Raw genomic sequence first — 22,979 nt, forward strand, 5'->3', positions numbered from 1 at the left:
AATAACAATAGTCATTATTTATTCAACACTTAACTCCACACTATTGGTTTTACTTAACTATAATTTTATAGTAATCTTCTGACAGGTATAATTATCCTAATTTTTTAAAAGAGGAAACTGAGTGTTGGAAAGTCTAAGCGATTCAAAGTTTTTCACCTAATAAATAGTACAGTATAAAAAATGTATCTATGAAGAGAATTTATAGCAACATAAAAGGGTTAAGAGAAATGTGCAAAATAAAAAATTGATTTTAGACATGAAAAATATGTATGGTTAGGAGCGAAAACAGAATAAAAGCATGTCATGCATCTGACTAATGCGATGTGAATGCTTTTACATTTTCGATACTATTCGTTTTTTGTTATATTCGTCCAATCAAATGGGGAGAAAATTATTGTGAAACTATTTCAAAGACTAGTCACCAAAACTATTTCAAAGGGTAGTCACCATTTCCCTTTAAAGGACTATCTTCATCATGTCTGTTTGCTCTAAATTGTCCAAATTCCAGCTTTCTTCATGATCAAGTCCAAACCCTGCTGCTCCCTGGCATTTAAACCCTGCACATTCCTCTCCTGCTGGCTCCACTGGGGCACAAACCCAGGACCTTCTGTTTGTAAAGCAGACATGCTAACCGCTACACTATGGAACCGTGTCCCTGTATGTATTTTTATTTTGACTTCTTTGCATGTTGCTTTTTATGCCCCATGAGTATGCTATCAAGTCCGTGTGTGTAAGAATTGCCATACACAATTCAGAAAGCAGAAAGTATCTACTTTGTAAATGGAGGAGGAAGTGAGAGCAAAGAAGGCTCCAGATCGCCAAAGATTTCCTCAAGTGCCAGGGCTGGGACTGCTCAAGGGAAGAAACCTCCTCCACTTGCTGCAGCCTAGGGGGCCTTTCCCAAAATAGTGTTGCTCTCTTCGGGAGGACTCAGAGTCTATTGCCCACTCAGCTCTCCTGAGCACACTGCTTACTTAGCCTGAGGCTGTTGTTCCTATAGTAAGAAGCCAGCGTATGACTGCTTGTCTTTTACCCCAATAAAAGAAGGGGCAATGTGGGCTCTGTGTTCTTTATGTTTCTATTCGACTACCAGAAACTGAAGTAATGAGCTTTAGGCTGATTTAATTATGATTGAAAAATTTTTTAAGTGTAAGAGACTGAAAATGGCGGGCCAGGTTAATTACACCTTTCTAATTGGTTTCTACCCTTGTCCAAGGGTAAACAAAATAATCAGCTTTAACCTGAAGATGATGATCTGTAAGACATATAATATAGTCAGGAATGTTAGCCACGGCAAAAGGGGGTGGGGTGGGAAGTGCAGGCAAGGATATGATAGAGCAGGGTGAGGGATGGCGAAGAGGTGGTAAATATCCCCAGGCTTCTGCCGAACTTCTCAGAGCCTCTTTCTTTCTGAATAGCGCCAGAGAGTGAACTTCGCAAAGCACCAGGTAGCCCTCGCCAGGCATTAGAGCCAAGAGTGAAGCAGCCAGATGGAGCTGCCTTTAGGAGCTTCCTGTTTTATAAACCCCAACACCTGAGTCTCCTATTTCAGGCTTACAGTAGAATCCAGATTCGAGGAAGGCAGAAGCCCTCTGTCCTGGCCCCTCTGTTTCCCGTGATCAAACGGTGCAGCCAGGACAGTCTGAGGGTCCGCGAAGGTGGCGGCTACGGAATTCCTAAGCGAACGTGAACCTCCTCTCTCGACTCCCGCAGTTAGGGTGTCCTCCGCATGACGGAGGCGGAGAGACCCGCAGGACAGCGTCAAGGCTTGGCTTCTGTTGCCAGCCAGCGTCTCCAAATCACTCGCGCCCACGCCACCTCGCTGCAGCTCAGCTCCAGCCGCCGCAGGAGTGGGCCTGGGGGCATCACTCCAAGCCCCTCCCCCCGTATCTCCCCCTCCCACCGCGCGCGGACACCGGACTGAGCCTAGGAATTTCCAGCCCTGGGCAGCTGGTTCGGGGACGCGGAGGAGAAGTGGGAGGGACTGATGCGCTGAGAGGAGCTGGACTCCTGAGGGTCCCACTCTTATTTTCCTCCATTGGAAAAGAGGTCCACGAGGGCTCCGGGAAGAGGCTCCAAAGTGGGGCTGCCCTCTCCAGGCAAGCAGTGGCCCCCTCCACGCTGAGCCCGGGGCCGAGCGTGCGTCGCCCGCGGGGGTTCCGGGATCCCGTGCGCCGCGCGCCATGGAAGCCGCCAACCTCTCGGTGGCCGCTGCTGGCGTCGCCCTTACCCTGGGACCTGAGGCCTGCAGCAGCAGCCCAAGCCCTGGCAGAGTCGTCGAGTCGATCCCAGGAGGCGCTGCCCTGCCCGGCCGAGAGCCGCCTCTCTCTGTCTTCACCGTGCTGGTGGTGACGCTGCTGGTGCTGCTGATTGCGGCCACTTTCCTGTGGAACCTGTTGGTTCTGGTCACCATCCTGCGAGTCCGCGCCTTCCATCGTGTGCCGCATAACTTGGTGGCCTCGACGGCCGTGTCGGACGTGCTAGTCGCCGCGCTGGTGATGCCGCTGAGCCTGGTGAGCGAGCTGTCGGACGGGCGACGTTGGCGGCTGGGCCGGAGCCTGTGCCACGTGTGGATCTCCTTCGACGTCCTGTGCTGCACCGCTAGCATCTGGAACGTGGCTGCCATCGCCCTGGACCGTTACTGGACCATCACGCGCCACCTTCAGTACACGCTGCGCACCCGCCGCCGCGCCTCTGCGCTCATGATCGCGCTCACCTGGGCGCTCTCTGCGCTCATCGCCCTGGCGCCGCTGCTCTTTGGCTGGGGGGAGGCCTACGACGCTGGGCTCCAGCGCTGCCAGGTGAGCCAGGAACCTTCCTACGCCGTCGTCTCCACCTGCGGCGCCTTCTACCTGCCGCTTAGCGTGGTGCTGTTTGTCTACTGGAAGATATACAAAGCGGCTAAGTTTCGCTTCGGCCGCCGCCGCCGCGGGGCTGTGCTGCCGTTGCCGGCCACCGTGCAGGTGAGGGGCGGGCTGTGGAGTGGGGGTTTAAAAAGGGGTCTCTGGGAGAGGGGGCGGCTTGGTGAAAGGAAGAGTTGGCGGCGGAAGCTTGCGCACGTGGGGTGCGCGCGGAAAGGTTGGTCGCCAGCGCGCCTGGAGCGCACGCGGAGTTTGCCATTTGCCCGCCGGAAGCGCACGTGGAGGGGGAGTTGTCACTTGCACCCCGCGCGCGCGGGCGAAGGGTCCGCTATTGCGTACCTAGAGCGCGCCAGGGAAGAGGTTTCAGCACCTTCACACTAGGGCTGAAACTGACACCCCGAACCACGATGCTGAAGGTGGCTTGCAGGGGTGGCGTTTCTAGGTAGTGTTGAGGGCGTGTCTGATTTGCTGCACCCTCTGTTGCTTTTCCCCTGGAGCGACTGTGTCGATGTGACTCCTGCAGCCGCCCACTTCCCAGTCCCGGCTAGACCAAGCAAGCGGCGCTGCGGTGGGCTGAGAATTCGTCCCTCAGATGAGAAAATTCCTATGACCATTTACTCCTTATTTTCTGGTCCCACTGCATTCTAGTCCATCCTCTACGTTCCAGAGACTATAATCGCCAACTCTGCTGGCCAGCACCCTGCCAAGGTGGTGAAGTGAGGATAAAATATAATCCAAACATCACTTTTCTTTCATCATCCCAACTTCCGGGCACTGCTCTAGTGACATTGGAACGATAGAACCCAGGGTTCAGATCCCAGCTTGGGACTCTGGGGCAGTTGCTTCGTTTCCGTGGGCTTCCTTCCCTCATTTTTAACAAGTTAATTCTTGCTTCTTAGGGCCCTTGGTGAGGATTACATGAGCTAAATAATATGAAGCACCTAGCACAGTGCCTGGCACAGAGAGACAGAGCTGGCTAAAGTAAGAGGATCGACAGGGCCTCAGGGGGCATTATATAATGGGCTAAATATAACATTGGAACCTTGGAAATGAATGAGTTGGAAGAGCCTGCATTTGGCAGAATTTATCTTTTTTTTTTTTTGGAACTTACCTTGATTGTACTTAAAATCTAGGCTTTCTACCTTTTATCTATGCCCTAATAGATGTCAGCTCCTTCTTCATCCCAGAAGCCCCCAATTTCCCTTTGGGGGAGGGGTCTCAGGCTCACAGTTATGAATAATAACAGGACTTATTGTCCCTTTCCAAATACCATATATGGACCAAGGAAGTGGAGCATGAGTGAAGAAAAAAAGAGGGCAAGTTTCTTGTTGTTAGTTTTAATTTTGGAAAGTTAACTCAGGCTACTCAAATATGTTTTAAAAAGCAGGCTTTCTTCCCTTCATTAAATGGTAGAGGAATTTTGTAGCATAAAATAGGAATGTCAAGACTATGACTGAAAAGTATCGTTAGGGGAGAGCTTTATTCAAAATTAATGATGTTCTTCAAAAGATCTCTTGGAAATGCCTGAGGTGTTTATAGTTTTTTTTTTTCTGTCTGATTATTGAGGTAGGATTGATTTTTAATAGCTACATCCCTCCAATGTGCACCAAGGCAAATCATTGTGAAATGGACATCAGCTTGCCAAAACTGAGTTTAGTGTTTATTTTTGACAGATCCTGTTCAGGCAGGTGATACAAAGACAATGTGACTGGGCAGGAGCCTGGCCAATCCGGCCTCTGGTAGGGAGAAAGAGCTCTGGGCAGCAGGGACTGTGCTGTGATCTAGCCAGTCACTGTTAGTGGACCTGGGGCAAGCCCCTTCCTTACTTTGGGCTGCAAGTTGTCTTTTCTAACACACAACATTGGTCTAAGTCATGGCTGAGGGTCCTGAATTCTGTGCTGCTGAGATTGTAGATGAGTTGGTGTTTGAGAGCATCCTGCTTCTTTAGCTCCAGCAAGCTCACTCAAACTCCTGGGTAATGTTGCTGAGTTTATTTCACTCTCAGTGTGGCCCTCTTGCATAGCTCTCCTCCAGGCAGTAAATTATGGGTGTGGGACACTTGTCATCTTTTAGCTGTGGTGTTTTGAACATGTGGCTCCTAAAGTTGCTGTGGGGATACAGTAGTTCCTGCTTATCTGCAGTTTTGCTTTTCACGGTTTCAGTTACCTAAGGTCAACTGCAGTCTGAAAATACTACATGGAAAGTTCTAGAAATAAACAATAAATAAATTTTAAATTATGTGTCGTTCTTAGTGGTGTGATGAAATCTCACACCACCCCGCTCCACCCTACCTGGGACGTGAATCATTCCTTTGTCCAGCGTATCCACACTGTAGACATCCCAACCCATTAGTCATTAGTAACCATCTCTGTTAGCAGATCAACTGTCATGATGTCTCAGTCCTTGTGTTAAGTCACCCTTATTTTACTGAATAATGGCCTCAAAGTGTAAGAGTAGTGATGCTGGCAATTCATAATGCCAAAGAGAAGCTGTAAAGTGCTTCCTTTAAGTGAATCCTCAATGTCATCAATAGATTCTTTGGCTTTAAGCAAAATGACATATAAGGAAATCAATTTTTCCATAGGCTAATTTACAGAAACAAGAGTTAAGTGCCTACAGCATTTCATCAACATTGTATTGAAATGACATTTAACGAACTAATGTTCAAGGACCTGCTCTGTAGGAACGAATGTAATGTACACAGTGTTTGGTAGTCTCTGAGGTTTCAAGCATCCATTGAGGGTCTTGGAACATATCCCCCTTCAATAAGGGGAAAATACTTACAGCAGCTTTTAACTGCCTTGGACTTGAAGTGGACACATGTCACTTCAGGCTGTGAAATCTAGGGGAGCACTAACTGTCTTTGCCACATAGTCCTCATTTTACAGACGATAGAACTAAGGTGCCATAAAGTTAGGTCATCCAAGACTATATACAGTTGCTGGCTGGAGAAGCTGAAGTTTGTTCCACATTTAAAGTCATTGCCCTTTTCATTACTCCATGCTGTCTCCAGGAACTTCAGAGGACTGTCCTACTGCTCACAGGGTCTTCATAGGAATGAGGCAGGCAGGCATTCATACCCCAGTCATGGTGGGTCATGGGGATCAGGGTCTCAAAACTATGCACGTGAACTCTCCTTTCCAGGAGAGCTGAACATGGCTAAGTACAGAGGCACTGCTTGCTTCTCTCAGGAGATAGGGTTAGTTCCTAGCCTGCTATCCTTTCTTTCAACCTCTCAGGCTGAGCATCACCTATTCAATATGTTCTCCCTGCCAAAGCAAACCCAATGGGTTAGGATTGGTCCTTACTGCCCTGTGCCCTTCACTGGTTAGAAAGAAAAACAAGCAGCCAATAGATACTATTATTTGGCTTTTAAAATAGAACATCAAAATTTTTTTCTTTTCAGTTGTTTGCTGTACGCAAGTTGATGTAGGCACAGCAGGCATAGTACTTCTCGGGGCCCATGGAAATGGTCTAATTTTAATTTCTTTTAAAATTAAAAGACAAATGAATATAATAGTAATGAGTATGTAATAAAGGATCCAGATTTGATTATATTCGTCTTTATAAAACATGGTCATAAAATATAATTTTTAATACTTTTTAATGGAGGGTGGGGCCAACAGAGGCACAGATGCTTAGGGCTCCTGAATGTTATCACATAGTTCTGGCTAATAGTCTTCACTCAGTCCCTCGATCAATACATGTGTTGGGAGACAGTGTATGCAGTGGTTAAGAGCGGGATTTGGAACCAAGGAGACCTAGAGTGTGATTCCTTTTGTGCTGCTTATTAGCACTGTAGCCAAGTGATTTAATCTAAGTCTGCATTTCCCTGTAGGTAAAGTGGAAATATTGCCATCTGCCTCATAATATTCCTGTAAAGAGTAAATGAGATAACAGTGTACATGGAGGATCTAAAATGGTAAACTATAAATGATAGCTGCTATATTATTTTCATTATTTTTTAAATTCCTCTTACAAATTTAAATTATATTATTGCATTTCTCTTACTGCCATTACCATCTAAGTGGATTAGTTATTTATTGTGTGTGTAATAAATTAGCCAAAGTTTAGTTGGCTTAAAACAACAAGCGTGTATTGACTCACAGTTCTGTGGGTCAGGCACTGGGAACGGTGTATGTAGCTGGGGGTTCTGGCCCAAGGCCTCCAGTGGCTGCAGCCAAGATGTTGGATGGGGCAGCAGTCATGCCAAGGCTTGACTAGGGTGTAGACTCTGCTTGCAAGATGGCTCATTCTCACATGGCTATTGGCAAGAGGCGTCCATAGGACTGCCTGAGTGTTGTCATATGGCAGCTGGCTTCCCCTAGTCCAAGAGTGAAGCTAGGAGAACATGCAGTGCCCCTTATGACCTTATCCCAGAGGTTACATAAGATCACTTCCCTTATAGTTTATTTATTAGAAGTGTGTCACTACCTCTAGCCCACACTCCAGCCCACACTCCAGCTTTGGGACAAGTGTCAGTGAACTAATGGACAGATTTTAACATCACAATAAGACACTTAGATGGTATGCAAAATTACTTGATTGACTTTTACTGATCTACATACATATCAGGCCATGTGGCCGCCTCAGGTTTTCAAAGTATAAGTGAGCAAAGTTTCTGCTCTCCAGGGATTAATCTTAGTAGACCACAATTATAGAATTATAAATGCAATAAAGTCTCATAGGTGCTCTGCTGGAAGTCTGTCCAGAGTACAGTGGTGTTGAAAGACTGAAGAGTGAATGGGAAAGCACTTTGTAATCTGTAAAGGGCAAAATCGATGGATAGTGTTGAGCTGGAGGGCTGGTAACAACATGGATCTAAGTTTCAGATAATGTAATATTACAAAATATTTGACTTTCTAAGCCAACCCTCTATATTAGCATTAACAAGTGTTGTAAATGTGCAGTACATAAGCCTTGAGCAACCCGAAATATGTACAGAGCCCTTTTTGCTTTTGCCACTTGTCAGTTTGTCAGCTGGTGGCCTTGTGGATGGAACTGCATTTGGGACCTGGGTTCAGTCGGAGCTCAGACGTGGGAAGAAGGCAGAAGAAAGTCACTGTTCTCATTCTGATTCTGTTAAAAGAACTGCAGGCTCAAGCACTTTCCCACACCAGCAGACCACAGTTATTTTAACTCTAGAAAATTAAATTTAATGAAACAAATTGTGTCAGTGGTAACAAAACATCCAGCTCATGGTTTGATTCTTTTAAGATTGGCACCTACTTGAGAGTATGCAGAAGTTCTTGGGCGCACCAAGGAGTGCTTGCACTGCACCTCCAGAAACATCCCTGGCCTTCCCTCTCTATAAACTTCTTGCTTGCTCCTTTTACATCATTATGTTCCTACCTCTTTACCTCTTTTCTTACTGATTAGATTGTTGGAGAAGAGTGGAAGGGGGAGATGTGAACAAATGTGCAGGGATTGTGTGTTTTCACTGATGACCTTGAGATGAACTACTTCTTAAATGTGTACAGTTCTTGGACAAGACTGAGCTTCTCAGTGGAAGAATGAGACCCAAACTCCATGGTTCTTAATTTTCTGGCAGGTCAAAGAATTCCTTGAATGTTGAAGAAAGCTTTGGACTTGCTGCCCAGAAAGGTATGTAGGAGCTTGCCTGCCCAGTTTGCATGGGGCTCTCCTTGAAGCTCATTGCTAGAGAGTGATGTTCAGCCTTTCTTCCCCACTGGCTCTCTTGAGGGATGGGACTATCACATCCAGTGTAGTAGTAACTGGGGCTCTCTGGGGAAGGGCAGTGGTCCTCACGGAGGCCCATCGGAACACTGAGGCTGCACAGCACATGTGCCAAAGGCAAAACCTCCCCCCCTCCATTACATCCTCCCCCCTGTACCAAGAATCTCTGGCCTGGGAACCCAGGGACCTGAGGGCAAAACTCTCGCCTCAACAGAGGACCTTCCATTGGTGTCCAGTTGACTGTAGACCTGATGATATTGTAACTGCAAACACGAATGTAGCCTAACTTTAATTGACACACTTGATTACATTTCTCCTCCTCAGCATTAACTGCAGTAGGTCCTTAGCCATTCCAGGGTGGCTACACTCCCAAGAAAAATCCATGTTTTCCAAATATGAGAATGATAGCAATTATACCTTATGCATGATTGTACCCAAGAGCTTAGCAAAATTATAATCTGTTATATATATAATTACACTGAAGGGAAAATTAATTTTCTTCAAGCCTAGCAGTGCTCTGCTTTTATTTTTGACAAGAAAACTTGTTTTTTTTCTTGGTTTATTTTGCACAAGAGAAGCAGCTGAGAAAATTTCCTGTTCTAGTTTGTCAGACAAGCTAGACAGCTTCTGTTTACTTTGAGGGGCTATTTTGGTTAGTTATCTCTTTAAAGTGTCCTGAAGAAATGAGACTTGGATCTTAGTGATCTCAGTGAACCTTGGGCAGAGAGAATAGAGCCCTGGGTATTCCAAGTCCTGACCTGCCAAGGTCTGGTTAGAAACAGGGAATTACAGTTATAATCCAGACTGCCTTCAAGCAAAATGAGAAGTCTCTCAATATCCGCTCTATTCCCTTGGATGTTGTAGGGTTTAATTAGCCACTAGGATTAGTGCGGTTGCCCTGACACCAGCCTTGTAAAGAGTCTCCGCCATACTGGATGCCTGACCTGTGTGGTCACAATGAAAACTGGAAGGTTCCACGAGTGATTAGGAACCATTATTCTTTCTGCTTTCCTTTTTGATTTCTTATTAGGATATTTATCTGACTTTAGAGGATTGCAAATATTTATAGGTTCCTTCTGTGGCAGCTGGAGTTTTTCTCAAAAGAGAGGGAAGGGACAGGGGTACACAAACCTGATATTAATGAGGTCCTACTACGTACTACATCTCACTGTGACTCTCACAGTAAGCTTACGATATAGCTAAAGTTCTTCATGGTTAGAAATGTAGAAATGGGGGCTCAGATTGAAATCCTGTCTAATCACTAACTTGATCTGAGCCTTGCTTCCCTCATTTGTTCCTTACTTGGTTGCTGTTGTAACTAAGATGTAGTGTGGAATCACCTAGCCAAGTACTAGACATATATCAAAGAGGAAAGATGGAGGAACTCAAGATGGCCCAGAGCTGGTTGTTAGAGGCCTGGAGATTGCCCAGGAAGCCACAGATGTCTATTCTGAAAGCATCCCAAGCATAAATATGATCTTTAAAACAGGTTCTGTAGAAGCCCATTCAGACTGATCACTTTTACTTAAGGTGCATGCAGAATAACATGTTAGGCATGGGAGTGTGGTCTTGGCTTCATATTAGTCAAGTTTGACTTCCAGCTCTAACAATAAGCAAACCCATGATCTTGGACAAGGTATTTAATTTCTCGGAGTGTTTTCTCAACAGTAAAATAGAGGTAATAATAATAATACTACCTCAAAGGTTTGGTATGGGGATGGAGTCATTCACGACTAGCATAGTGTTTATTGTACAGTAGCTTCTTGGGCACTGTTCTTCATGTCTTTTAGTTTTCTATTGGATGTTGCCTTTCAAATGAAAAAAGCCAAATGAGTCCGTCTCCTAGCAAACCAGAATCATCCCTGATTGAATAATTACCTTTGAGTCTCTTTCTGGAAACACTGTCTTCCAGTGTCACTCTGCACAAGGTGTAGCAGGCTCCGGTGAAAAGTTGTGAACACAGGCTTCTAGCAAACAGACGCCCTGGTGGAGCACAGGTGGACTCTGCTAAATGCTGTACTGGTGGAGCCCGAGAAGTTTAAACCCTCTTTAATCAGTGGACTTGCCGTTTCCATTTCTCTTCCCCCAGGATTCTTTCAACTGAACTTACCCCATTTCTTCACTTTAGTAGCATAACAAGGATTTGGGATTTGCATTACCCAGTAGAGGTACTCAAGTACCTGCCTGGGAGGTCATTTAGGTCAGCAGAGAAACTGGAAAAGTATCCATCGATGAGCTTGGTAGGAAAAAAACCAAGTACCTTCCACTTGCTCTCATGCTCTGATAATATTTTTCCCTCCTGACAACATACTGTTAAATATTCATGAGGTGATTTCAGGATGCCAGGTTTGATCATTCAGAGTTCCTTTGGTGACTTGACGGTGGTCTGCTCTGAGAGAACTAGTTGGTATTATTGGGAAAAGGAGAAAGGTGACATGCAGCACCCACCTGTCTGTGGGAGGACTGCGAAACCTGGGAACAGATCTGGATGCCCCCTCAGGGTGCATGTTTGCCAAGCCAGGCCTTTAGGAGGGGACAAGAGGAGCAAGAGAAGAGGGACATGCTGTTGGTTCTATTGCTGAAATCACTTGCTTTTTCATTTTTCCTCTCCGAATGGCAGGTGCAGGATGCTGGGTGTCCACTTACAAAGAACTCTGCTTTGTCCACATATTCATGATGTTTTCAGGCCTATTTAGTTAGTAATAAATAGAAGTGGGGGTGATGGGGAAAGTAGCAGAACACACCAGATTTGAAGGCAGTGCTGAGAGTGAAGAGTCCTGAGATTGCCTAAGTCAGGCTGCCCACTCGGCTTTGGCTCTGGTGGCCCATGTGACAAAAGACAAGTGAATGTGCATGGACACTGTAAAGTACCCCACAGTTGTGTGGCTGTCCCAATAGCTGTTTCCAGTCATGTCTAATTAGACACAACCCTTGCCTGGGAGCCTCTTGTCTGTGTGTATTTGGTGGCATTTATAGCCCTGCCTGGCAGCATTCCAAAAAGGAAGAGAAATACTGATGTTCTGTTGTAACGATCGATCATTAATTCAGCAGCTATATCCTGGGCACCTAGCAAGTGCTGCTGCCAGACAGATAGTGTACGAGGGAGAGACAGTCCCTGTGCTCCTTCAGCTTAGACCCAACATCACAACCACAATCACACAAATCCCTGTAAGAGGAGAACATAGCACTGAACAGGGAGACGTGACTGAATTTAGAGGGTAGGAAGGCCACGCAGAGGGTTGATCACCCTTATGCTGAGACCGAAGAGGTAAATAGGAGTTAACCACAAGATGGCAGTAGGGGGTGGAGTGTGTGCCAGAGGCTCTTTCAGTGGTAGCTAATTATTACCACAAAAGCATTTATAGTTTGTTTTTTGAAGCCAGGCAATGCAGAATTATCCCATAATTTATATTGAATCCATTTAACACAGTAATTGTACAATTTCTTGCATTATTAATGTTTATGTGATGCGTCCCAGCTGAGACATTGTGAGGGGTAGGCCTGGATCCGTTCTATTCAGGGTCCTAGTCCCAGCCCCAAGACCATGCCATGGAGTAAATGGGCCAGAGGTTTTGATGGGCCCACAACACACATTCCCAATTCAACTTCATGACACCTTATGGCAGGTGGAGGGGACTCTGGTCACTAAGCTTCATAGATGGAGGAATAGTCTGTGGAGCTGGGACTCAAGCCTGGGTCTGATGCCAAGGTGCCCCCACGCATAACTGGCTTCTTTATATCATTATTGGACATGTGGAGACTGCTAATCTCACTCTCTGAAGGAACCTCCAGATCTTATTATTCTCACCTAGTTTCAGGAACCTTTTCACCTAATATTTTTTGATGAATTATGGTATAAGTGCATCTTGAGTGAGGCTGCCGAGGAGGTGGTGGCCAAGGCTGGAGTAGCCTCATGGCACTTTGCTTATCCAGTGTTGTTTTATTTTTGAATTCCACATTTCTTCTTTCCAGGTGAAGGAGGCACCTCAGGAGGCTGAGATGGTGTTCACGGCACGTCGCCCAACGGTGGCTTTCCCGGTGAGCGGGGACTTGTGGCGGGAGCAGAAGGAGAAGCGGGCGGCCCTGATGGTGGGCATCCTCATTGGTGTGTTTGTGCTGTGCTGGATCCCCTTCTTCCTGGCAGAGCTCATCAGCCCCCTCTGTGCATGCAACCTGCCCCCCCTCTGGAAAAGCGTATTCCTGTGGCTTGGCTACTCCAACTCTTTCTTCAATCCCCTGATTTACACAGCATTTAACAAGAACTACAACAATGCCTTCAAAAGCCTCTTCACCAAGCAGAGATAAACAGGGCTTGGAGAGACATGCGCAAAGAGTTGTGGCGAGGGACCTGTATCCCTCCCATCGCCAGTCCTCCTGGAGCCACCCCACATGGCTGAGCATTAATGTCCTCAAGAGCCATAGCACTGGGCCTGGACTGCAGGAGCAGAAGCGTCAAAGGCTCTCAAGGAAGACAGCAAATGTGTGGCATGCATGCAATTACGCCCGTGTGTGGGGCAGACATTGCTAATCGATCATGGCACACTTCCCCACCTAGCAGGAACTCTGCTTCGGAATCCTTTCCGGATAGCACTTCAGGGGGTTACTGCTAACTGGTTAGAATTGACACAGAGTGGAAGTTGATTTGCCTTTCCTTCATCTAATACCATATTCCACAGAGAGGGTCTCAGCCTGCTATGTGGTCCACTCAGGAGAGTGTCTCCTTTGTGAAACAGACCTTCCCAACCCTTTATCCACCAGATTCAACTTATCTTTCCCGACTTCCAAGGCAGTATAACCGGTTTTGCAAGATGAGGAGCATCTGAAGTTTTGTTTTCAAAAAAGTGTCCAGTGAAACCCCTGAGTCAGACTTTCACAGAAGAGGTTTGGTAATTTATGTACTAAGTTCTCTAGAGACTTTTTTTGTCAGTGAAAAACTGCTGGATGCTTAGGTTGCTCTTTAGACCAACTAAATTGGCATTTCTGGGGGGTGAGACACAGGCAGCAGTGCTTTTTAAGGCTCCCCGGGTGACTCTGGTGTGCAGCTGGCATTGAGAACCCCTGGTGAGGGCTTTCCTCTGTTTCTGTACCATGAGGGAGAGCAGCTGTGGGCATTTCCCCATTACTTCATCATAATGACTTATGTGTGATAAAAATACTTTCAAAGCATTCATTTCTAGGCTCAGTATCATTCATGCGTGTGTATATACATGTATATTATCCATCAATCTATCATCTACACGACCCCCCCCCCCCCGCACACACACATACGTGTCATTCAGGTGGGGAAAATGGCTGTTGTGGAACTTGAAAACGCCACCAACAAAACTCCTCTCCAAACTGCCATGGTGAATCTCTGCCTTCCTGATGTTGTGTGTATGTATGTAGGAATCCAAGGGCCTGGACAAAGGGAACGCTGGGAATAAGTCATCTCGGTCACAGTCTATCTGACTTTGGAGATGGGCTAGCTGCCTGCTGATTAGGCTTTTTAATTTACACAAAACAGTCCACTCCACCATTGGCTCGCCTGATGTCTGAGGTATGGAGACATTCTGTAAGCTGACCGACAACCTAGAGGAAGTGGGGCCAGTAGGCACATAATTCTCAATTAAATGGCCTTCTCAGTTATCTATCATTGTGTTCTAAGGGCTATAGCCCAAGCTCGGGGCTATTTTTAAGAAGACTACTTATTGACCACTCACCACGTGCAGCTATTGTACCAGGTACTGGCCATAAGTGGGTTAGATAGGCATGTGTAAACCAATTCTTGGCAAAGAGAAATACAATTCCTGTGACTGTTTTAGAACAGCCATCATGATTCCTCTCCTGGAGCTAGACACATTGCCGCCCAAGCTGGACAAAATCAGAATGCTGCTAAGGAAAGGGGTGGGGAAGGGATCACAGGATAGTTACAGCTTCCGGTGAACGTGAACAACTTTTCCCTGGACCATGGCTTGGAGGTACCATCTCCATCTTTTGGACCCCAACAGCCAGAACAAGGGCTTGCCACGATCCTCATGCAACTGAGGCAACCGTGCAGCAGCCCTGGTCTGTTCCCAGGAAGTGGCCACCTCACAATCCCCTTCCAGCCCTCCCCCTCTTCCCCTCCCCATCATCCCCACACACACAACTGGAGCAGAACCATCTTCACTGCTTCATCTCCCCAAAGCTGTTCCATCAGAAGAGGCCAGCCCTCTTTTCACTTCCCTATTTCCCCTGAGACCCAAGAAAAGGAGAGTTTAACTACTTTCGGCTCAAGGGCTTTAAATTCCTAAGGGAAGCAGATTTACTAAGCAAAAATCTATTTTTTAAAAAAAGTGAACCAAATTAAAATTTAGAATTTTATTTTTTGAATCGATAATACATGTACATGGTACAAAATTCATAAGGTACAAAAGGTATACAGTGAAAAATAATCCCCACTCCTCTTCCCAGACGTAACCAAGGCCGCCAGGTTCCTGTGTATCCTCCCAGAGATGTCCTAGGCATATGCACAGATGTGTTTAATATATACTTGTGTGTGTGTAGATACACACACATATACCCACAAACACATTTTTCTCCCTCTCCTTCCTTTTTTTTTAAAAACAAACACTGGCATACTGTGAACTTCTTCCCCCTCGCCCCCCCCCCCCCCCAACCTAACCATGCATCCTGGGGATAATTCCATGGCAGTACCTACAGAGTGGCTCTGTTCTTTTACTATTCCATTGTATATGGATTCACCATAATTCATTTAACCACTGCCCTATGTTGGTGGCAGATTCCAACTTTTTGCTATTAGAAACAGTGCTGCAATGAAAATCCTTGTACGTAGAAAAAATTCTTAGAAGTAGCATTGCTGGCTTGAAAGGTTAGTGCAGTCACACTTTTGAGAGATAATGTCCAATTGCCCTCCAAGGAGGCTGTACAATTCATACTTTTGCCAACATTGTATCCAGCTGCTTCTTTCCACTTCTTGGTTTCATTTGGCGGAGTCAGTTTCAACCAAATTACCTTTAAATTCATGATATACTTTGAGCCAAAACATACTCATAATCTATCGCTGACATCAGTGTGCTCCCCTCATCCACACCCCCTCCCCACGGGAAGGGAAAACATCTGTAAAAGGTGATTCCTTTGGAAGGTTTGAAACATCTGACACCTTTTTCATCCCAACCTTCAAGGTTAGAGAATAACAAATACACTCTAAGATTTTCTAAAGCTGATGAATAAATTGTCTACCTGTTCTCAAACTAATCATAAATTAGATGAAACACTGCATCTTAAACTTTGTCGATACAGGGACACAAAGTTGAATTTGAAGAAGCTGTTTTATTCAAGCAGAATTTCCTGATTCTCCAGGCTGGCTAGATGCTGGGGAGACTGTGGCAAATACCACAGACACGGTCTCTGCTTGTGTTGCTCTTACATTCTAGAGGGGAGGACAGGCACAGAGACCTACGATTCAGACAGTGTCACCAAGTGACATCAGGACAGACAGCAGGAAAAGGGCAGAGTGTGATTTGGCCTGCAGGCTGACACTGAATGGTTTTGTACGAGTATCAGGTGGTCAGGGAAAGCCACTGTCCATGACCTCGGAGGGATAGTGGTCTAGGTGTGGCAACAGCAAGGGCAAGAACCAAGGGCAGGTGTGAGCTTGGCTTGTTTCAGCAACTGACATAAAGTTGGCATGGAGTACTCATAATATCTCCATGTTGTCCACCAGAACAGCTACTAAACCCTTCCTAATGTTTTTATACATTTACTGTGAGAAAACCATTATAACATTTTTTATGTAGCATTTTTAGCCTATCCCCATGTGCTGTAAGGAATGTTCTGGACTGGGGGATGCTGAAGATGCATCCCCCAAGTCACGTCACCTGGTGAGTGCCCGGCCACATGGACAGACAGCGGGTACTTCATCCTACTGGGCTCTTTACTGTACTGCTCTGCAGTAAGATGTGTTTTTACCTCAAGGCCAGTATTGGTCATCAGTGAATCATAAAGCACTTCCTCAAAGCATATTTCAATCCAATTATCTGCACCTTGGGCTCAAAGTAATTATTAAAACTTATTGCTAGAATGCCTGCTTCCCTCTTACACTGATCATCAGTCACCTGCAGAGAGGGCAAGACGAGGCCATGCTGAGGCAACAGAAGTCAAGGAGGCACAGATTTACAGGCTGCTACTTATTGTCCAAAGTGCCCTTTCAGGCATGTTTGCTTTGGTCACTATAGAGGTGACTGGGGCCACTGACGTTACAGCCTGAGGTCACAGGGATGGCACTTTGTGAGGTAGTAAGAGGGCTGCCTGAAGCTTTCCCCATCTCTGGCTCCTGGTTTCAGGAGGGCTAAGAGCTATGGTGTTTGTCAGAGAGTAGTTCCTCAGCCTGGGAAAGGCTTCCTATCTGGGCCAGCTCCTCTGCCTTTTGGTTATGCTCTCAGACTCAGTCGACACCGGCAGGGCCTGGCTATCTACAGAACACGGGCTACAAACAAGAACCCAGTCAAAACCATACACTCAAGCTTAGGCCTGACAAACTTGGAATCTGCCCTCTCTGTAAAAAAGGAAGCAGACCCTTCACGTGGCAACTGTTCAACCGTCGGCACCTCCCTTGAGTGCTATTAGCTGACCTGTGGCCCGTGAGAGAGTGAACCCAGGCCAAGAACAAGAAATACGTCCCAAGGGTCTCCCCATTAAACATGCGATCTTCTAGTCTGTCCTGCTCACAGGAGCCCCAATTTTGAAGAGAACTCCCAGGCATGGGCGGCCAACCACGTGAAGTCTGCCCTGTCAGCCAGCTCACTGCTCTGGCTAAGCAGGGACAAGTACATGGTTCCTGGGGAAACCTCGCTCATCCTGACACATACATTTCATTAACTTAAGGATGCTTCCCCCCATCTTCTTTTTAACTCTGGGGAAATGTGTAGGCTTGGCAGGATACCCAGCCACGCTGTGGGCACACAAGACATAGTCCTAGAACCCCGAGCTGGCTTCTGAAATGTTTGAGGCCTCAGGGCATCTCCTCAGCCTGCAAGGCCTGACTGTAAAGCACACTTAGTGTCCTAATTACTAAAGGCACTATTCTGTGGGTTACCTGTAGGAAACATGGAATTTTCCAGACTGGTTTCTGCTAATTCAAAATGTGTTAAAGGATTGGAAACTAACTTTTTACTTTTATTAGGCCTTGTGGTTGAACGAAAGGGAAAATATATCTGCTGATACCACCCTGCACCAAAAGAAACGCTTTAGAAACACAGTTCAACGTTAATGCCCCCACTTTGAAAAATAATTATTGGTTGTTTTGGATTAGTAATGCCATACTTTCCCCAACAACACCAAGGGGTGGCCAACAGTAACCCCAGAATATCACCCACTCCTCCTCCCCACTACCTTTGGACAAATACCTGAATAATCTTCTAACTCCGCAGAAAGTTGTTAGTTAGGGAGGAGGTCTATGAGACTCTCAACAAAATAATGGAGACGTTTCCCTGAACCTGAAGAAACTTACAGTCAAACCGCTGTCTCTTTCCACTGCCATCAAAGTGCCGCCTGCTCTTCGGCAATTTAACTTCACTGAGTCCTTTCAAAATCTATAAATGACTGTGGTCCAGGGACCAGTGAGTGGAGATGTCCACGGCTCAGCACATGGAATACCACTTCCAGTGCTGCTGCTTCCACCCAACTCTGGGAGCAGCCATCCCCATCAGGCGGGCCTCGCAGGCCCCAGCACAGCAACCCAGTGGCTGCTGTTACGCCAGCAAGAGGACTTTTTTCTTTTTTTAAAAGTCTGTTCACATCAGCCCTGCTTAATTACATACATTAGGGACTGAATATTAACATGACATTCCTGTGACTGCACTGAATGGCCTGCCATGTTTAAAATTTTGTTTTATGGTCCAAACCTGCTGAAGGGTACGTGGGCAAGGTTTATGCAGAATGAATTGCAAAACTTCACACTAGGGCTTTCTGAACATGACTGAGTTGCCAGATCCCTGGAGGCCAGAGCAGGAGGAAGTCCATGTTTGGTCTGGACTGCTCACTTCCAGAGAATAAATCAACACCTCAGATCTCCCTTCAAGGCCTCCAAAGGCTGGTCCCATTCCATCTTTTTTAGACTGCTTTTTAAAGCCTCCTGCACAGAGATTGCATCCTGACCTGTCTATTCCTCCCCCACCAAGCATGCCTTGTACTCTCCCACATGCTCTTGAATTTTTAGTCATAGTCTTATCTTTATCCAAAATGGCCCTCCCACCTGCCTATTAAAATGTTATGGACCCTTCAGACCTAGCCCAAGTCCTGCTTCGTCCACGAAGTCCCCTAGATCTCTGCACAGCTCACTGCTCTTCCTCCTCTGACACCTGCTGGTACCTACTCATAGTCTATTGCTCTGAGATTTACATAAACTGTCCTGAGCTGCAGAGAATGTGTCTCATTTCCATGCTTAGACTATGACCTGTTTAGAGTATAGGGCACATGGAATGTGCTCTTAATGAGGGGGTCTATAAGATCATTCACATGTTGGCTGTGACTCAAATGAGAACTAGGGCATGATAAGGTATCATTTTTATTAAAGTCCTTAATATGAGGGCTCTATTTTCAATTTTTGGTGACATGAGCTTGAGTAGTGTATAAGGATTAAACCAATGGCAGACACTGAGTTTTCATTCTAGTTACTACACCATGAAACCTGCCAGCCGGCACTTCGAGAAGCCAGAGACTAAAGGCACCACAGGCAAGTGAAGGGCCCAAGTGACCAACGCTCATATGGGATGGTCATTCAGCTATAAAGGCCTTTTGTTTAAAAAAAAAAAAAGAAAAAAATCCGGGTGGCCAAGCTCTGGGTTCAAGTGGGCTGTATCTGCTCTCTGGGCCACTTGCTAGGTGCCCGATATGCAGGGGCTATGTTTTATGTTTCTATTTTCCTTAATGCTTACTTCTCAGTGGCTGCTCAATTAACATTTGCTGAACAAATGAATTCCTCTTTATTCAGAGAGTCCACACAAATATAGGTACCTTCATATGTGCAATAGTACTGGAGAAATAAAAGTTAAATGGACACAGAGAACAAATACTGCCCACATTTCTTCAGATTATGAGTGTTATCGAAGCCACTGTTTACGCTGTCTGATTCCATCAACAACGACCATCATAGAGATGGAATGGAAGCCAGTAGGAGAAAAAAAGATCTAAGGTGTTGAGATCATTACACCTGCATCTCTCTAGTGTAGCGTTCAGGACCATTTCATGACCTTGCAGCTGATATATGCGATTTAAAAAATTCCATGACGTACAATGATGGCTGGGAATTTTCAGGAGGACTTGGCTTTCACCTTGGACAGCAGTACCTCATTCTTGCGGCCCTCCTGCAGGGGAAAGAGAGAGAGTGTGTGCAGAGAGGTGGCGGCTGCCTTAGCACCCACGTGAGGCCCATATGGTCTTAGTGTCCCTCCCCCAGTCCCATGGGATAAACCTTCTGACCAACTAAACCCGCCTCTTAGCATGCTGCCACCGGCGTGCTGAGTGAAACTTCCTGTTGACGTGCTGACTTTCAATGCCAAAACCGCTATAAGGACACTTGCTTTCTGCACTGTCGGACTAAGAACACGATGAAAAAATTAGGCACTGTCACCCTGAAAGACTTCATGAAGCCTCTAAAACCTTCAAGGGGACAGAGACAGAAAAAGACACTTACGTGCCAATCTTGGATTCCTAAGGTGAGGAAGGAGGGAGGGAGAAATGTCCTTGGAGATGGACTAAGGAGCACAGCAGGCAGAGCGACAGAAAAGTTCTTATTCTGATAACAGTGAAGATTAAGCATATTGACTTTAAGAAAGAAAGAAATTCACAGAAGACATGAGAGATGTGCATCAAGGGACACCTCCCTCCTTAAGAAGGAGCTGTGTGATATCTATTACTATGTGTGCTGAGGGATTTACCGCAGGAGGTCACTGGCCCCACTCCCTGCCTGTGGAATTGATATAAGGCAGTGTAAGGTCACCTCGGCATCATTTTGTATTCCCTTCTTGAGATATCTTCAAAGGCTTTTCACTGTGTGTCCTCCTGCCCGCTTGCTCCCGCTGGCCTTGATAACTCAGGACACCACCATCTGCTAGCAAAAACCTCCACTCCTTTCCTGGGCTATGTCATAAGCACCAGTGCTTCAAACTGAAAGGTGAAAATGGTGGTGGGAAGAGCCTGAGACTGGAGAGGTTGAGCACAAGGGTCCAGGCATGGCAGTGTGGCCAGACCTCTAGCAGCCATGCTCCCCAGGAGAGTAACTTAGTGCAGAAGAAAAACTTTGTTTGTGGGGCTCTGCATCTAAGACCCCCAAAACCAATGTTTACCATCTCCCTGGGCCTGGCTAAGTGCTCTCAGCCTTCTGGAAGCCTTTTGCTCCTTTTGGCAGCATCACGGCTCATGGCTGCAATGACCCTAGTTTTATTAAGACAAGTGCCACTTCACTTGTAGGGCTTACACTTCCACTCAGAGCTGGTGAATAGCCAGGCTCTTGGGCTGGGGGTGAGGCTGAATTCTCCTACCAGAAGCAAGATGCTCTGATACTTTTTAAGCACATGTTTTTGGAGGGGGAGGCAGTTAATTTTTCCTAGGGGTAAGAAGAGAAAAAAGGTGAAATTGAGTACATTTGTTCTATTAGATAGTTAAGAGAAAAGTTTCCTTTTAAATGAATTACTGAGACTTGCTTGGGAGAAATAATCTCCAACCAAATTAAAAAAAAAAAAGTGGGGAGGGGTAAAGATGGAGCAAATACAGGCAGAGTGTTATATTCTTAGAGTACTTTCTCTATTTCTGTGTATTTTTCAAAATTCTCACATAAAGATAAAACAATAAACTAATGAATAAATTAGCTTCAGTTGTCATCCACCTCACCTTTTAAATGAGGCAAAAATGACTCAGAAGCATCGAAATACTCTCGTGGTAAAAGTCTCCCGTATATCACACCACATTGATAGCCTCGGCTGTCACCTGGCATGTGTGAGCACTGATTAAATTCCATGCAATCTACTTAAAGCCTTTTGGGAGACTACAGAAAGGGTCCTATAGGCATTTTTTTCTAGAAGAAAAGGGAAAATGACTCCTTGCCTCTGTTTCTTTCCTGCTGAAGACTGTAGGGCCCACTATGTGCCAGATACAGCACCTCAGCTCACTCAAGATTATGTATGCAAAGTCACCTTCATAAAAGTGTATGGTTTGCATTTATCAGTGCTAGGCTAGAATATAAATCTTAGTGTGGTGACTTTGTGAGAGACTGTGGTTTAGAGATACAATTAATTAATGTAATATCGCAATTAAAGTGATTTTAGAGTATGTGCTGTTTCCTGGCAGGCTTATTATTAATGAAGTCTCCCAGGGCAAGCCAGTCAATGGAATTTTAGAGAGAACTCAATATCTCTAATCAAAAAGGCACAGAGGAGGCTGCGAGTCAGGATGAGGGCATGACTCAGTGCCTACAGGGAGCCCGTGGAGCATCACTGGTACTCAATTAGTGTGAAACCTAATAAAAGGAACTACTCGGGTGACCAAAGAACACATACTGGACAACAATACTGTGCTCTGCATCAAGAGTAATTACTGCCCAGCACAAGTGTGAGGGACTGGGATGTGGTGAGAATTCAGAACTTAGGAGCAAAAGACCAAGCAGGTAGGGAAGAGGCACGTAAAGAAGGCAAGACAGAGAGGGTTCTGGAGGAGACTCTACCCTGGGATGAAAGTCCAACTTTTCAAACAGGTTTGTTTGTTTGTTTGTTTGTTTGTTTACCACATATGAGATCTTATTTGGAGCTGCGATATGTAAAATAGCAGAATTATTCTGGATGAAATTACAGTGGGGATTGGGGAGCAACAAGCAAGCCTCCATCACCACTGCCTCCTCAACACCTATGGTGGCCCTGAATTATCCCAGAGGAGCTTGTGGAAGAAAATTTAAGGTTTTGGAACACTGACATAAGGTTGCTAATTTAAAATTTTGCCAAGTAAATTGTTAACAAAAATAAAGGACTACATATTATTGTTATTAAGAAGGCAATTTTAAACAAAAAAACAAGATGTTATTTTTTTTTAAAAGGTGAGTCCTTTAAATGAAATATATTTAGCTGTCTGAAGAACTGATTACATTTTATCCCCCTTTTTTCCTAGATTGCTTTGAACTGAAGAACACGTAGGCATGGGCAAGCACCTAGTCTAGAGGTCCTCCGACTCTCAAAGACCCACCTTCGGTCTCTGGTGTGTAACTGCCTGTGGAGGCAAGAACACAGAAATCTTAATGCTTACCACAGCTGAAGGAATGGTTTTCTTTAGAAGTCACCCCAAGCCTTCAGCCCTGAGAGCCTGTAGTGCAAGCATGAACTTTCCATTCCACTTATTTGCTTTGATTTTGACAGCTTATTCTTAATCTCCACGACTTATTTGCTTTTTTGTCTC

General features: G+C 45.7%; 2 protein-coding genes across 3 annotated transcripts in view; one reads left to right on the forward strand and one right to left on the reverse strand.

Annotated features, from left to right (window-relative positions):
* The first annotated feature begins 540 nt into the window (after nt 1-540).
* On the forward strand, nt 541-13,724 carry LOC107514053 (5-hydroxytryptamine receptor 5B). Of its 2 annotated transcripts, XM_016151385.2 has the most exons (3): nt 541-657; nt 1,553-2,963; nt 12,531-13,724. In XM_016151385.2, exons 2-3 carry the CDS (start codon nt 2,184-2,186, stop codon nt 12,861-12,863), a joined length of 1,113 nt encoding a protein of 370 aa, XP_016006871.2. In that variant the 5' UTR covers nt 541-657; nt 1,553-2,183; the 3' UTR covers nt 12,864-13,724. The 2 variants fall into 2 exon arrangements, with proteins under 2 accessions (XP_016006871.2, XP_036091916.1); XM_036236023.1 differs by lacking the exon at nt 541-657 and having other exon boundaries at nt 667-2,801.
* A 1,158-nt stretch (nt 13,725-14,882) lies between these two features.
* Nucleotides 14,883-22,979, reverse strand: part of CCDC93 (coiled-coil domain containing 93) — an 83,774-nt gene continuing 75,677 nt past the window's right edge. Inside the window, exon 24 of the mRNA XM_036236022.1 lies at nt 14,883-19,903. Within this exon, the coding sequence (XP_036091915.1) occupies nt 19,850-19,903 (54 nt within the window). The 3' untranslated portion in view covers nt 14,883-19,849. The remainder of the gene's footprint in view (nt 19,904-22,979) is intronic.

The sequence above is a fragment of the Rousettus aegyptiacus genome, unplaced genomic scaffold (assembly GCF_014176215.1).
Source record: "Rousettus aegyptiacus isolate mRouAeg1 unplaced genomic scaffold, mRouAeg1.p scaffold_m13_p_2, whole genome shotgun sequence".
In the NCBI taxonomy this organism is placed as follows: Eukaryota; Metazoa; Chordata; class Mammalia; order Chiroptera; family Pteropodidae; genus Rousettus; species Rousettus aegyptiacus.

Bases quoted from the DNA above. Each gene is read 5' to 3' on its own strand.
- LOC107514053 (XM_016151385.2), top strand. From the start codon at position 2,184: ATGGAAGCCGCCAACCTCTCGGTGGCCGCTGCTGGCGTCGCCCTTACC. The intron at 2,964-12,530 runs GTGAGGGGCGGG...TCTTCTTTCCAG, and splicing joins CGTTGCCGGCCACCGTGCAG to GTGAAGGAGGCACCTCAGGA.